Genomic DNA, 16293 nt, shown 5'->3' on the forward strand with positions numbered 1-16293 from the left:
CATTTCTTCCCCACGCTATGCAGGATGCAACTTGGGTTTCACCTGAAAAACAAAGTGAAGCAACATGATAACGAGTCACGGTAAGGTGTTCTTGGGGAAAGGATGGCTAGAGAGGAATAGACTTGACACAGTTTAACGTGACACGTTTCTACATTACGTTATTGTACCTTTTTTAAAAGCAACCTTCCTTTCTCCAGTTTTGACTGAATGATATACAGTCTACCTTCTGGCTAGAATCAGCATGCTCAGACCTCTCATGCCCGGAGTGCATTTACATTTGAGCTCTGAATTAACCAGCCCTTGATTCCAGAGATCATAATTTTTGATTCACTAGTGAGAACTGTTTGTAGTTAAAGAGTTTTTTGTCTTCAATAATGCATGAGTAACCCTGAACTTAAAATAGCTGAGCATGTAATCGGATTTGTAACAGAGCCTTGTTTCTGCTGCCTTCATTAATTAATCATGTAGGAGTTTAATGTCTTTGAAAAAGAACTGAAAATTTCAGACATATTTAAAATTAGATTTCATTTCCTGCCCAATATTAATTGGTGCACACTTACAAAGTGTAATATAAGAAATCTAATTTCTTTCAGAAACACAGCTAAAAACATCGCATTTTCATTATGTCCCTGCCACACACTGGAATTCAGGAGCTTCAATTCTTGGCCATTCTCGAGTAGCTAGGCTTCCCTGATGCCTTCCAAGCTCTGTGATCTTAATTGTTAGACAGACTCAACTGAAACATTAGGAAAACCAAGAGGGGAATAAGGATACTATTTAGCCCCTACAACAATACTTAGTATAATAACTGTAATAAAGAAAGGGTGCAGTTTGTTTTATTTTGGTTTTATGGGAAATGGAGATTTTTTTGTTTAATCCATGTAACTTGATTAAAACATTTATGCTGTTGACTCGTAGTAATGCGTGTTTCCTTCCTTAGCCTGATCATAGGAAGTATGAAACACATAACAATGCTCAGTGGGACAGTAATTGAATATCAGCAGGTAAGTGTCAGTTGTAGTTTCTCTTGCAGTTGCGCAGATCTGCCAACCTCAACATGGCCAGGAGCACAATTTGAAAGTAGCAGGGTTGCACGAGTCATTTGAAGCTGAATACGTGGCCCAAAGGGTGGGGTTTCTACTGTGTTAAAACTACTGAAATGATTACTTAAAGCAAGCATGTAAGAAAGTTAGCTGTCCTTAACTGCTTTATTAATTGAATTAGCATCTTTCCATATTTTTTTGACCCAAGAGTCAAGGAAGTACTTTTTTTCTTTCAGCGAGTACGTGAGAAGGAATGTAAGTTGATTGACATTAAAAGGAAAAGACTCAGTAAGTGTGTTAGCTATATTGATTTTGTTTTATATGTGTATGTACATTTCGCATTTTAAAGTTCTTGTAGCAATATTAATTTACATCTGAAGTAACTGAGAAACTCAACATAGTTATGAAACTTCTGAAAAGAGTAGGAAGTAATCTAAAAATAAGATGGTGTGTTGTCTACTAGAGCATGAAACTGATGTGTTAGAATGAGAGATGCAAGGAGATACTCAAAAAGAGCATGGTAGCGTTCTATTACTTAGCGTAAACTCCCCAGAAAACTACACATTATTTAGTAATTTAAATCAGTCCTACAACAGCTACAGTTTTGTTTTGTGGTGGTTTGGTTTTTTTGTTTTGGTTTGTTTTGTTTTTTTGTTTATTTGGTTTTGTTTTGGGTTTTTTTGGTCAGACTGCACCTTTATGAAACATTTGCAGAATACAGGATGGGATTTGCTTACAAAAAACTCTTACTGGCATGTATGTCAGTACTCAGTAGGCTTATTAGAGTGGGTCAAATTTACATGTGAAGTCATCTCCATAGGAAAAATGAACATCCCTAATATCTTTGGAAATATGTAAAGGAATGCTGTATGAGTTGTCTCTAAATGGTTTTATTCACTCTTGTTTTCAATCTGGTTTCCCATAAAAAACCAGTACTGTTCACTGGTGTTGTCCATAAGTTCCTTGTATGACTTTGGAATTTGGTTTTGATCGAATTTGAAAAAAGGGAAAGGGCCTTAAACACCCTTGACCTTAAAAGTTGTGACAACCAAAGATGGGGTGTAGGACAGATGTTCAAATTGCAGTCCATGTCTGATGGAAATGCAGACACATACAAAGTACTTCCTGTTTTGCCAGCAGCCAGGGAACCAATTGATGTACTTTGATACCAGGTTGCCACAGCATCTGTTGCCTCTTGTGTGAAAGGAATATCTTGAAACATGTTGGGGGGAAGGGATGGAATGTGAAGTTAGGGTTATTGCAGTGGAAGTGGAAGATGTCTGTGAGGGAAAAAGCATGTATTTAGTTCTACTGCTCATCTAACTACTTTGTAACACTTTTCCTAATAATGGAGCAGCACTGAAAAAAAGCGGAGAACAGAAAATGCTGCAAATTCGTACCATGATAAAAAAAATAAAGGAGAAACAAGGCCATGTGAAAGAGAGAAAAGTGCTGGAGAAAATGCATCATAACATACAAAAAGAAAGACAGAGGATTATACTACTTCAAAATGTCTTCCAGGTAACGTGTTGTAGCTTTCAGGAGCAAGTTTGCAGTTTTGCATTATAGTCAAAATAACGTAGCGTATGGTAAATATAACTTCAAACATAATTGTGTTTTCTAAAACCCTTAAGTAAGAATGGTAATGGAAAAACTGCTGTGTGAAAAGAAAACTGTGTTGCCTTAAGGGCTGAAAGCATGAAATTGTCACAAATTTCTTTGGAATAATTATTTACAAAGTTTAGAGACAGTCTATCAATCTGTCTTTATTCCTTTATTCCCTTAAAGGTAGAAAAGTAGCAGTGGCTGTATTTCCTTACACTGAGAGTCACCTCTACACCCCCCCAAAACGGTTCCCCAATCTCATGATTAGGAAAAAGAAGTACGTTTTAATCCTGTGATACCGGTGAGCCAGACAGCTGCTCCTCACTCTGCCCCAAGTGTGGAGTCACACAGAGTGAGGAAGAAAACCTCACGATTTGGGATAGGCTGGAGGGGCCTCCTGCAGCATTCTGCAGCAGGTGCTGGTGCTCTGCCTCTGCTGTGCAGCTTGTAGTGCCTTCTGCTGCCTGGCCCCACACAGCACCGACTTCAGTACTCAGATGGGAGGATGGTGAACAGTGAATAGACCCGGCTGCAGTGCGCTTGAGTCTATCTGCAAATGGGTTATGAAATCCCAATTGAGATGCACAGGGTTTGTTTCAAAAATGTAGACTGAGGAAAAGATAAAATATATTGAAGGGCTTCAGGTACAAGACAAGATATATAACCATGCTGTGAGTTTGCATGATCAGGACAATTTCGAGGACAGGAAGAGAGCCACATGTTTTTGTATTGCATGCTATTTTAACTACAAGTGTGCATTTATAACAAGGCTACATCTCAATTTTAGAATGAGAAATTAAACATTTTAGTGGGTTTTAGATTAGATTCCTAGAATTGTCTCCTGGTTTTGCATTCCTGAAATCTAATCTTCTTCAGTTAAATTTAATAATTCCCATTTTCAGTCCAGAATGGCAGGGTGAGAATGCTAACTGTGTTATCTTGTGTTTAAGGCAAACTTTATTTAATGTGTTTAAAAAAAACAACCAAACAAACACCACCACCCCCACCACAGAGGAGAAAACCACATCCTCTAAATTAATATGTTTAAAATAGAGACGGTGTGCAAGCACCTTTAGGAAATTCAAAGCATGGCTTTTTTCTTTTTTTGCTTTGTCTGTGTATTGACAGTAGGATCTAAAACAATACTTGCCTTTCTGTCGCCCCTCCCCCATCCTGCCTACTTCAAACCTTGCTGTGAATTTCAAGGGCTTCCAAATTAAAAGTTGAAAAACAGACAGCTTTTGAGATATTTTACCAGGAATAATCTTTAAAGGCTTTTTGTAACCAACAATCTTTCTTTCTTTATTATAGAATATCCTAATTGGAAGCAGAGTTAACTGGGCAAGCGATTCATCTTTGAAAGCCATTGTTTTACAGCTTGAAAAAAATGTCTGTTCTGTGTGAGCAAGGAGAAATTGTGTTTCATTTTATACAGTGTATGTAATCATTGTTGTTGCCTCTAGAGACTGAGAACCTGTCCACACAAGTCGTTGAAGTGAAATTTAGTCCTGGTGCACGACGAATGTTTGAACAGGTAGCATAGCTGCTGAAGTTAGCTGAAGACTCGCTTCATAGGTGTCCTGAAATAATAATCATTGATACATAAAAGCTTTTAACAATTTTATTGTGTAAAAGGTAACAGTGGGCTTACACAAGGGTCTGCTGTTTCTGTTCTCTTCTCCTGGGCACCAGTGGAGCTCAGACAGGATGTGTGACACTGCTCTGCCCATGGGGAAAGCTCAACCAGTTTGGTTTTTATTCTTTTAAAAGCCTTATGTATAATTTTAGGCTGAAAAAGCTTTAAATTTTATCAGCCACTTGCGCTTGTGCTGTAGAGGGCTTAGTTAAGCAGAGCATCCAGCAGTAGGTGTGACCCATGGATCCCGTCTCGGGTAGCAAAACCCAAGGCAGAACTCGGGTAGGCTGGAAGAGGTGGCACCTTGCTCTCACTTATGCACATAAGCAGTACTTTTAAATATTAAACGGGCACTTGCATTTCTGCTTTGTGTTTTAAGAGAATTGACCAAGCTGTTAAAATATTTTAACATTAAAGAGCGTGTTTTCCTTCAATAAAACTGAACCGCCTCCTGATTTTTCACACCCTGCCGCACGGCTCTTTGGGGGGGGGGCGGGGCCAGGCCCGCGGGGCGGGACGGGGGCGCCATGGGCAGTAAGATGGCGGCAGCCGCCAGGGTCGTGCAGGTAACGGCGCTGGGCAGGCGGCCCGGGGCGGTGGGAGGCGCGGCGGGGGCTGGGAGCCCAGCTCGGGCCGCGGGCCTTGCCCGCAGTGCGGCCGCCGGGGCGCGGGAGGGCCGGGGCCTGAGAGGCCGCCGGAGAGGCCGCCGGAGAGGCCGGTGTCCTTGGCGCGGGGAAGGAGGTGGCGGGGGGGCCCGCACGGTGCCGCCCGTCATTTGATGCCGGTGCCCGGGGCATGTGCTACCGAAGGGTGCTGCAGGGCGGCCCGCAGCCGTGTGTGCGCCGTTGCAGAGGGGAGGGCGCTGGCCGGCAGCTCCTTCCTAAGCCATCCCTCTTCAAGGTGAAAGTGAGGCGTGGAGTCTTCTTCCAAAGGCTTGTTTCAAAAATAAGCTCTGTGCCTGCGACTACTAAGCTTTATAATTAATAGGGTTTCTTATCTGGGTGGGATTTGCCAGCCCCTGCCCAGCCACCCGCAGGCTGAGTTACAGCAGAGCACAGCTGACCATTCCCTGTGCTGAAACTGCATAATCGCGTTTATGGTGCTGTGGCGGGTGTTTCTGCGCACACACAGACTAGTTGCTGAGAGGAAAGGAGAGGAGTAGAACCAGGACCCCTGTCCTGCTCAGGACACGAGGGTGGAGGAACGGAATGCCTTTAAGGCGGCACCTCTCCGTGGGCTAACATAGAACGTTAATAAGCGGTAGTTGTATCCAGGTAGTGGTGCAGAAAGCAGTAGTATACAAGTGGTTGTTTAATATACCGTATGTTCCATTTTGTTATTGTGAAGCTAATGTGTCTAGAAATACATTTCACTGTGCCTGTTTCTCCTGCTACCTTGCCCTGTTTTAGGCAGTCAAGCCGCATACTCCGTTAATTAAGTTCCCGGACAGAAAAAGTAGCCCCAGACCAAAAAGTAAGTTATGTAATCTCCAGATATAAGTTGCACCAACTTTCTTTGCGTTAACTGTTTTATATAAGAACGAGCACACAATTTTCCTGCTTCAACTCTGTGTCTCAGCTGATTTTGAGCAGACTTTCTGCAACGTGGTGGCCTGGTTTGAAGGCAGCTCTGCTTTTTCAAGCTCTCTACAACTGTGGGATTACAAGTAATACACAAATGTCTTTATTTCTTGGTCAAGGCAAATCCCCGGAGATTTCCAGTGTTGTTTTTCTACTTACATAAAAAGCCTGATTTTTCCCAATAGCGATATTTGCCCGAAATGATTCTGCCTAAGTCAGTTTGAAGCAGTTTAGGTACTCAGTGATACTTGCAGAAATGATGTTGCATTTCCCTCATCTTGTCTTATTTGAAGTGTGTGATGTCTGCCATATTTAAAACCTTGATTATAGCTGGGAGAGCTGTTTCCCTGTACATTTTAAGAAGTCTTTCCTTTTGCTGCTAATTAATGCTGAGAAAAAATAATTTCATTGCAATCTTTGACATTATTTTTTTATGCCTATAGCTATGTTGATATAGGATTCCAAATACCATTCCATTTAGACGTCAGAGTTGTATAAGTGATGTGTTGTTTTAATATTCTATTTGAGTCAACAAAGCCTTTGATACTAAAGTAGGACATGTCTTAGGAAGCTCTGTTATGTTATCCTGACCTTTTTAGAAATGATACCATACCATGTTATTTGCCACAGCATTATCCTACTTGTGTTTTAGCTTTGAGTTTACTTTATCCATTAATATTACAGAGTATCTACAGTGCACATTAAGTGCCATGTCTGACTTCTCTGCAAACTCCTCAGAAACTACTTTTTGCTATGACTTTCTATCAGAATTCTGTATGTTGTGCACAGTTCAGCCAAACACACCACCTCTCATGCCAGTTAACTATTTTTTCAAAGGCTTAAAAACGTGTTACTCACCTCTTGTTATCAATGCATCAGAAGATTTTTGTGACTGTATCTTTTAAGTATGTTAGACTTTTCTAGCTTAATCAGGTTCTGTCGTCTCATTAGTAAATTGCAATCTACCTCATCATGCTTGAATGCTGTAGCAATAACTGCATTTTCCTGTACCAGACTGTTGCTTCTGTGTAGCTAAACACAGCTCCGCAGATCTAAGACTAAACTTTAGGGATGTGAGTGCTTGAAAGGCCAGCCAAATTCTTTTACCATATTACTACTGCAACATGGTGGTCTCAAACAGGGAAGGGAAAAATGTAGTAGAGACTGTACCTGATCTAAAGCAACAGCAGTATTAAGTCGGGTACATTTGACTTCTAATGTTTTTAATTGGCCAATACATCTCTTTCAAGTACACTTCAGACTTTGAAATATCCTGAGACATTTTTGTGGTGCATGAAACAAACCTGTAGAAACTCTTTCTTGTTTTTTTCATATATAAGGTGTGTTATTTTTCAAAACAAAAATAGTTTGTATTCATTACCTGCCAAAACTATTTCACAGAGTCACAGAATGTTTGGGGTTGGAAGGGACCTGTGAAGATCATCTCATCCAACCCAGCTGCTAAAGCAGGTTCACCTAGAGCAGATCACACATAAATGTGTCCAGGTGTGTCTTGAGCATCTCCAGAGAAGGAAACTCCACAACCTCTCTGTCCAGGACTGTGTCACCCTCAAAGAAGATTTTTTTCATATTCAGATGGAACCTCCTGTGCTTCAGTCTGTACCCATTGCCCCTCATCCTGTCGCTGGGCACTGCTGAAAAGAGTCTGGTCCATCCTCTAGACACCCACCCTTGGGATATTTATAAACATTGATGAGATCCCCTCTCAGCCTTCTCCAGGCTGAACAGGCCCAGCTCTCAGTCTCTCCTCATCAGAAAGATGCTCCAGGCCCCTCGTCATCATTGTGGGCCGCCTCTGGGCTCCCTCCAGTAGTTCCTTGTCCTTCTTAAACTGGGGAGCCCAGAACTGGATGCAATACTCCAGATGTGGCCTCACCAGGGCAGAGTAGAGGGGGAGGAGAACCTCCCTCGACCTGCTGGCCACACTTTTCCTAACGCATCTCAGGATACCTTTGGCCTTCTTGGCCACAAGGGCACGCTGTTGGCTCATGGTCAAGCTGTTGTCAACCAGAACTCCCAAGTACTTCTCTGCAGAGCTGCTTTCCAGCAGGTCCACCCCCAACCTGTACTCGTGTCCAGGGTTGATCCTCCCCAGGTGTAGGACCCTGCACTTGCCCTTGTTAAACTTCATCAGGGTCTTCTCTGCCCCGTCCTCCAGCCTGTCCAGGTCTCTCTGAATGGCAGCACGGCCTTCACCTGTGTATTGTCAGAAAGTTGACAAACAACTATGTCTTTTGGTTTTATCTTCTGTTCGCTTTGTTTTCTGCTCTTAAATTTTAAAATTTCAGCTCAATGGCATGCCCCGTGTTCACAATATGCTCCTTCTGATGGGATCTCTTCCTCCTTGCTCTGGTTTGGACCTTTCATTGTTCCTGAACCACCCGATCAACTTGGGACTTTCATATACAGTCTTCTGACTGAGAACCTCTGGATATGCCTCTCAATGGTGCCTTCTTTTTTCCAGCGGTGGTTTGATCACATTGCTGCAGGTGTTTGATGTCCCAATCCTGCCATTGACTCAGACTCACTATGGCTAAAACTGGCTTCTCTCCTTTGTCCTTGCTGACGTTGTTGGGTGTAAGAGGGAGACAGGTGGGCAAAGCTCTAGTATTTTAACTCATCACATGCTTATTTTGTAATCATGTAGTCCCTCTATCCCAGGTGTTTAGATGCTGCATTGTCATGCCCATTTTTCAGGAGCACTGAGAAGGGTTTCCTGTGGAAGCATTCCGCTGTGTCAGGTGTTTTAAACTTATACAGAGAAGTCGGAGTGCTTATGAAGTAAACACATTGCTGTGAGACTCCATCCTGCCTGGTGGGGTAATTGCGTATTTCCATTGTAAAATCAGCCATGGTGGTGCAGACCTAAGGTTCAGAATTTGTACTTAGGCAGCACTGCCCCTTTGTCTGTCCCACTGTGCTCAAGGCACCTTATCTAGTGTGAATTCCTTAAGTCTGGCTCCTGGCACTCACCCATGAAGTATTTCACGCACGCCTTGGTCTCTGTGTTTCATTTACATTGGTCACTGATGCCCAACATTTGGTGGTCATTCTTGCACATCTTTAACAAAATTTTATATGATGCCATTTTGTAATATTAAAAATTTTACAACACTGTGTTGCACATTGTGGTATGTCATAGTTGAGAGCTTTATGTTTCTATAAGCATCTTAACTCCTTTTCGCCTCTGTCTTTACAGTCACAGTAACCAAAAAGCATCGTTTCAGTGGATCTTAGTTATTTATCTCATCTTTCTAAATAATTGCCGCCATACACAGGTGTATGATAGTTTATGCTTTTTCTGTAAGTACAGCTTCCGAGTGAAAAAGCCTTTGTTAGGATATATGCTGTTTATCTTGTCTATACATCAGTGTTTCTGCCAGTCAGACATGCTTTCTTTAACTGTCAGAATTTTTTCACTGTGCTCTTGACGTATTTGACAACAATAAGAACAGGCTGTGAGAAGTGGAATGTCTTTAATTCTTTTAAGTATTGTTTATAATTGAGGAAATTGTCAATAACTGGCAACTTTTATTGGCTGCTTATTAATTAGTTTCACAGTCTTGTTATGTCTCTTTAAATGTTTTTTGCAATCTGGGTTTCAGTACAGGAATCTCTACAAGCAAGTGAGCCATCTCTCCATGCTTCAGCAGCACAGGAATCTGTAGGAGGCAGATCACTGGCCTTTCAAAATATTTCACCTGTTAATAGAGTACAAGGTACACCAGACACTTTTGAATTAGCAAGAACCTTACCTCAGAAATACAGAAGGAAACTTATGTCGGACGAAGAGATTGAACTTATTCAAGTAAGTTTCATTTATTGGTGTGTATTGCCTGTATTTACCTACCATTTAGCTTATTTCTACAACTTCTTCAAAGTTTCAAATCTGGTATTACAATATAATTCTGCAAGGGCAAAAATCACGGACTCCACACAATCCAATGTGAATCCAAGCGAAGACGTTTATTGCTTGTTACAATTCTCATTAAGTATCTTTTTGCTTTGTCCACGCGTCTACAGGCTGCATGTGATTGGAGAGTAACTACTGTCCACGCGCTTACGGGCTGCGTGCAATTGGATAACAACTACTGTCCACGCGCCGCAAACTAACAAGGGATTGGATGTTTTACAGTTAGCACGAGCTCTAGCATTCAGCATTACCTCACTACCAAATTTCTGATTTGCTGACTCTTTATTTCTTCACTGGACACACTTTCTTTTGTTCTCACTCAAGGCTGCTCGAAGTCACGTAAGGCACGTAGGCTGCTCAACTCTTGTTCTCTTGCTGGACACACAGTCCTCAGAGGCCTTTTCAGTTCAGTTCCATATAATGTCTATTAGCTTCAGGAAGATCCCTCAAATCTCCCACGTAATTCTTGGTAAGGGTGCACTCCCAGCTTTCGTAGCTTTGATGCATAATACCCAAGCCACAAATTCTTAATACAGGAGGTACCCAGCTCTCCCTAATTAGTAGCTTGCAGTATCAATGAGTGGAGAGATACGGACTTAAAAGAGACGTGCATGTAGCTAGCAATAGTCATAGCCTACGCTCACCACCGTCACTACCTGTTTTGTAACAGCTGTTTAATGTGTAATTTGAATGTGCTGGACAAGAGCACAGGAGGCTGCTCTTAGACAAATGAAGGCTATTACCAGGTCACTGAAGTCCAAGATATTTCTCAAACTGTTTTTTCTAAGTTATTGATTAGTAGGGTAACTCTTTTATTTGTAGCAGTGGAAATGTTTTATTAAACTTGATAGAAATATTTCCTGCAATATTTGCAAATGTGGCCTTGTACATGAAAGGCAAGAAAAACCTGCTTTTGAATTGTAACAATTCTCAGTTGTAAACACTGAGGCTTAAAAAGAGAGCACACACAAAATTCAAGAAGTTGTGAGATGGGCAAGAGTTTGAAATGAGAAGACACCTGCGTAGCTTTGTTAAATGATAAGGACACTTACGGTGTAATCATGTTAGTAGAAGAAATCAATTTTCCTGCTGGTATGTAGGTAGGATATTATAATAGAAATAAAATGAGTTATATCCCATAGCAATACACTTCTTGACCTCTATCATATACATTTTCAAACAGTGGGGTAAGTTGTAAAATAATTTTGTTGGGAAAATAATGAGTGGAATACCTTTCTGATTTCTCATAAATATTGTAATGGCTCATCTTGGGTTTGTTTTCAACTTTGCACTTTGGAGTTTTGGCTGTGAAAATAGTTCTAGAACTTGTGTTTACTACTGCTGTGTTTTGTCAGACCTTTCTAAAGTGAGTAAGACTCAGGTTTCCTTGGAGTTGGAGAGCTTGAAGCAGCTGTAATTGTAGATTGCATACGTTGATCTTTTTGCATTCTCCCCTGGAAAAAAAATGAGCTATTACTTGTAGATGCCGATATTTGACACTGTGCTTGTTTTTATATAGATTAAAAATCAACGTATAAACCAGAAATTAAAACTAGAACTCTGTCTGTTGGCCTATAACAACACAAAAGAAGATTGGATCTCCATTTCCTGTTCTTTTAGTGGACTATCTTTAATTGTCTGCTTTTCTTTTACAGCGTGGAGGTCCCGAATAAGTATGGAAGATAGTTCATTGGCCACTGTTGAAGAATGAAGTATTGCATTCACAATAAAGGCATTTCCTTAATATTAAAAATGATTGTATACCAATAGCTTTACTAAAAACCCATATGAAGGGTGCGAAGGTTGACACAACACACTATACGTTATATTGCAATTGAGGAGGATTTTCTGTGGATGGCCAACAAGCAATTGAATATATTTGATGTCCACACCATTAAAATATTTTTCCAATTAGCCATGCACAACCTTGACAATACAACTGAGTCATTTTATTTTTCTGCTTAAAAAGATTCAGATGTCTCATCAGGCATGATTTTTTGGGTGTTCTCATGGAAGCTTTGTGGCTGTTAGTTACACAGCTTCAGCTTGGCTGTTGTCCAGCAGGTGGAGCCAAATAAAACCAGCTTCTTCTGGGATAATTTAAATAATTAACTGTTTCAGCACACAGCCCTTTCAGCCCAGTTACAGCGGGGAGACTGCAATATGCCTGATCTGAAGGCTTTATTTGTAACAAAATGGTAGCACGTAGGTGTGTGACGTGTCACAGATGACTGACTTGGGCCCCTGCTTGCTGCAGTGCTCATGTCACTTAACAAAAAGTGCAATTTAACAGAGTTAAATCCATGATGATCTCTAGCTGCCTTTGTTTTCATTAAGTAGATAAAAAAGTTTGGCGAATATGAGCAGAACTTTACAAACTGCAGCTTAAGAGATCAGCAAATTCAGCTGAGTAGTGCAAGGCAGACAGTATATTAAAATTCACATGACTTTATAATTCTAAGTGATTTGTTCTATTCAACACACAGTTAAATAATTTCATAGAATCACAGAACCACAGAATGTTATTGATTGGAAGGGACCTCAAAAGATCATCCAGTCCAATCCCCCTGCTGGAGCAGGAACACCCAGATGAGGTTACACAGGAATGTGTCCAGGCACGTTTTGAATGTCTCCAGAGAACGAGACTCCACAACCTCCCTGGGCAGCCTGTTCCAGTGTCTGTCACCCTCACTGAGAAGTTTCTTCTCAAATTTAAGTGGAACCTCTTGTGTTTGTACCCAGTGCCCCTTGTCAGGTGGAGCATTGGCTGTCACTGAGAAGAGCCTGGCTCCATCCTCCTGACACTCACCCTTTATTTATTTCTAAACATTAATGAGGTCACCCCTCAGTCTCCTCCAAGCTAAAGACTCCCAGCTCCTCAGCCTTTCCTCATAAGGGAGATGCTCCACTCCCTTCATCCTCTTTGTTGCCCTGCGCTGGACCCTCTCCAGCAGTTCCCTGTCCTTCTGGAACTGAGGGGCCCAGAACTGGACACAATATTCCAGGTGTGGTCTCACCAGGGCAGAGCAGAGGGGAAGGAGAACCTCTCTGGACCTACTAACCACCCCCTTTCTAATACACCCCAGGATGCCATTGGCCTTCCTGGCCACAAGGGCACAGTGCTGGCTCATGGTCATCCTGCTGTCCACCAGGACCCCCAGGTCCCTTTCCCCTGCACTGCCCTCCAGTCGGTCATTCCCCAGTCTATCTGAGGCTCTGCGGCTCGCGGTCGGGGGGCGCACGGCGGGACAGCCGTGCGCGCACGGCGCGGTGTCCGTGTGCCGCTCTGCTGCCGCGGGGCTTTCCTCCCCGGGCTGCGGGCCCGGCTGCAGATCAGGCCTGTCCCGCCGCTGCAGCCTGCGCCGAACCGCGCCCGGTTTGCTGGGGGTGCTCGGGTGCCCCGGCCACGGGCAGGGCCCGCGGGTCCCCGGTGTCGCGGAGGGGAAGGCGGCACCCGCGGCGCCGGCACGAGTTGGGCAGGGCCTCCAGCCGCTCTCGCGAGGCGCTGCCGTCTGCGCGCGCAGGGGGCGGGGCGAGGGGGCGCGGTGACGCCGGCGGTTGCCAGGCAGGGCCGGCTGGCGGGCCGGAAGCGGGGCGGGCCCGGCGCTGGCCGTGTTAAAGCCCCGTCGCCGGTCCCGCCGCTCCGATCCGCGCTCCGCGGGCCCCGTGCCTGCCCTCGCCCACCCCGTGCCGGCGGCCATGGATGCGCGGGCTCGCGCCAAGCGCTACGAGAAGCTCGACTTCCTGGGGGAGGGCCAGGTGAGCGGCCGTTACTCCGGGGGCGCCGGTGTCTGTGCGAGCCCCCTGGGCCCGGTCCAGCCGCTCCGTCAGAGCCGGTCGGGCGGCCCCGGGACGGCCCTTTTTTGCCTGGGAGGGCCGCGGCGGAGGCGGCCCGCCGCCTGGGGTTGCCCGCAGCCGGGCCCGGCCCGTCTCGCCTCCCGCCGGCGGCGGCAGGGCCCCGCTGTGAGCCGGGTGTTCGGGGAGGCGGCCGGGCAGACGGGTTGTCCCTGCGGGCAGCGGCGCTGCGTGGCCGCTCCCGAGGGCAGGCCCCAGCCTGAGGAGCGGGGCTGGGGCCGCCTCTGCCGAGCGCCAGGGCTGCCCGGCCCCGCAGTCCCGACAGCCTCTCCCTCTCTCCGTAGTTTGCCACGGTCTACAAGGCGAGGGATAAGAACACCAACCAAATCGTGGCCATTAAAAAGGTGAGTGTCCGAATGTTTTCTTTTTGTGTGATGAAGTGTCTGATTGCTCTTGTCCCCCCTAATGTGTGGGTTTTTTACCTCATGGGTAGTGGGAGAGTATGTATTTCTGTTTCTAGAATATCTAGCTAGCGTGTCTTTAATACTTTCCTTCCTCTTCTGTCTTACTACATTTCTGAGTTTCTGAAGGGTTACCTGGCCTGTAACTTGAAATTAGTTATTTGCTAAACTGATTTATTTAAAAAAATACCACCACAAAAAAACCCACACCACATTTCCAAACTTCTGAGTTTGTTAGTCCTTGATAGTGGCTTTCTGAAAAAAAATCTTTCCTCATACTGTGCTGGATTTCCTTTAGTCCAGGAATTGATTAAGTTCTCCAGAATTGATGGTAGGGTTTTATTTTGACAAAACTTGAGAAAAGTGCACTTACCTGTTTGAATACAAATGTTGGAAGTGTCTATGTTGTCACACAGTGTTTCACTTCATGCTATCTGAAGAGGTTGCAGGATGTTCTTGTCCTAAAAAGAGGTCATTAGCTGTGTTTTGTGAGGGTTGAAAAATACGCATTATAGTGCTTGGGTTAATTAAAGGGCTTTACTTATTAGACAAATTTAACCACATCAATATTAAGTAATTTTCTTTGATACATTTATCTCTTTTAGCATTACAATACTTCTACTTTATGATTGCTTCTAGTAGCAGCTATTGTGAGAAGTGTACTTGTTTGAATTGTAATATTTTCTTAACTTTTCTTATCTGGAAGTATCAGTAACAGGATTCTGGATTTGAACATTTCATGGCACTAAGTGATTGACTTAAAGCCATCCCAAATTTACAGAATATGCTAATTTTACTAGAGTCATCTAAGATGACTGTCTACTCCTTTGCCCTCATATCTCCCTGGAGAGAAGCTTGTTAATGGTCTAATAATGCTTTGTGGCTGCAAAGCATTTTATGCTGCCAGTTTGCATTGTGTCTGTTTTCAGTGCTGTCATAACTATTTTTAAGCTTTTATAAAAGTAAAAGCTGCAGAGACAATTATTTTTTTGAAGGCAGAAAAAATCCAAACCAACCCTAGTTGATAAAGAAGAGTAATACCCCTTACTGCTGGGACAGGTGCCTTAACCTTGTGTAATATGAAATATTTCATTTCAGATTAAACTGGGACATAGATCAGAAGCTAAAGATGGTGAGTTTTAAAACAAATTTGTGCTGCAGAAGCTGTGGTTTGTTCGCTTTGTTTCTGTAAATTAGTACTTTAATTTCCTACACCGTAACTTTGTTTAAAAAAATGAGCTCAGCTCTTATAGTGTAAGGCTTAGTAGAGGATTCCTTCCCAAACCACAGGGACAGAAAGAAGCAGCAGAGATATCTGTATGCATAGTATGTCTAAATATGAGTGTGTAACTGGCTAGCTTCTCAATTTAAGTAGAATACAGACATGAATATGGCATACAATAATAATCTCTACAGCCCTGAGTTTGGGATACATGTTTAATTGATACATCTCTATCTCTGTGCCTTAAATATTTAAGACAGCTGGGAGTATTTATCTCTGTTTTCAGATACTTTTCTTGTTCTATTTTCAATTTATGCGGAGACAAAAGTTACTAAAAACACTATCTTAAAACTTATTTTGCTGTGTGGATTTTTTTTATGTTGAGAAATCAGGTCCATATAGCAGTGTCTTTTGATCATGGTTCTGACTGGCCAGTTGCCTTTAGGCATAGATATTGTGAGTAAAAAATCAATAATCGTGATCTGTGTGTGTTCAGGCTGCTCTGCTTCAGGGATTCTGAATTGGGTTACCAGCTTTCCAGTGAAGAATCTGTGCTCTCAAATCTCCAATTCTGTTTTAAGATAAGAATTTTTAAAGAGAAACTGAGCACTTATCCCTGAGTCTCACCACTGAGCCTGCTGCCAGAGTTGTGGTCCATCTGGCTAATGCCTAGCTATAGTTCAAAGATGTTATGAAAAATAATGATCATGTCTTGTTTCCCTGTGCTTTCTGGTAACATGATATGGGTTTTTTTGGTTTTTTTGTTTTTTTAATCTAAGGCTTTGCTTACCTGAAAGCAGCCATTGTCAACCTCATCCTAAAATAGGTAATTAAAATAGGAGAAGCAGGAGTGTAAAGTAACCCATGTAGCTTTGTCCAAACCTTTGCTAGGGTTTTACATGTTGAATCACATCCCATGTTTTGGGAGAACACTGTTTTTTCAGCTCATGCACAACTGAAACATCCTGTGCAATGTACCACAGGAGCATTTGCTTGCCAGTCGGTTTTCATACAAGC

At 43.1% G+C, this 16293-nt stretch overlaps 1 protein-coding gene across 2 annotated transcripts in view; it reads left to right on the forward strand.

Annotated features, from left to right (window-relative positions):
• The first annotated feature begins 4785 nt into the window (after positions 1-4785).
• CDK7 (cyclin dependent kinase 7) overlaps positions 4786-16293 on the forward strand; it is a 29783-nt gene continuing 18275 nt past the window's right edge. Inside the window, exons 1-5 of one of the 2 annotated variants that reach the window (XM_080362663.1) lie at positions 4786-4850; positions 5694-5757; positions 9491-9693; positions 13938-13997; positions 15153-15186. In XM_080362663.1, the coding sequence (XP_080218789.1) occupies positions 4812-4850; positions 5694-5757; positions 9491-9693; positions 13938-13997; positions 15153-15186 (400 nt within the window). In that variant the 5' untranslated portion in view covers positions 4786-4811. Of the gene's footprint in view, positions 4851-5693; positions 5758-9490; positions 9694-13410; positions 13558-13937; positions 13998-15152; positions 15187-16293 lie in introns of those variants that run through there. The other variant, XM_080362662.1, reaches the window with a different exon arrangement.

Source organism: Nesoenas mayeri (genome assembly GCF_963082525.1).
Source record: "Nesoenas mayeri genome assembly, chromosome: Z".
In the NCBI taxonomy this organism is placed as follows: domain Eukaryota; kingdom Metazoa; phylum Chordata; class Aves; order Columbiformes; family Columbidae; genus Nesoenas; species Nesoenas mayeri.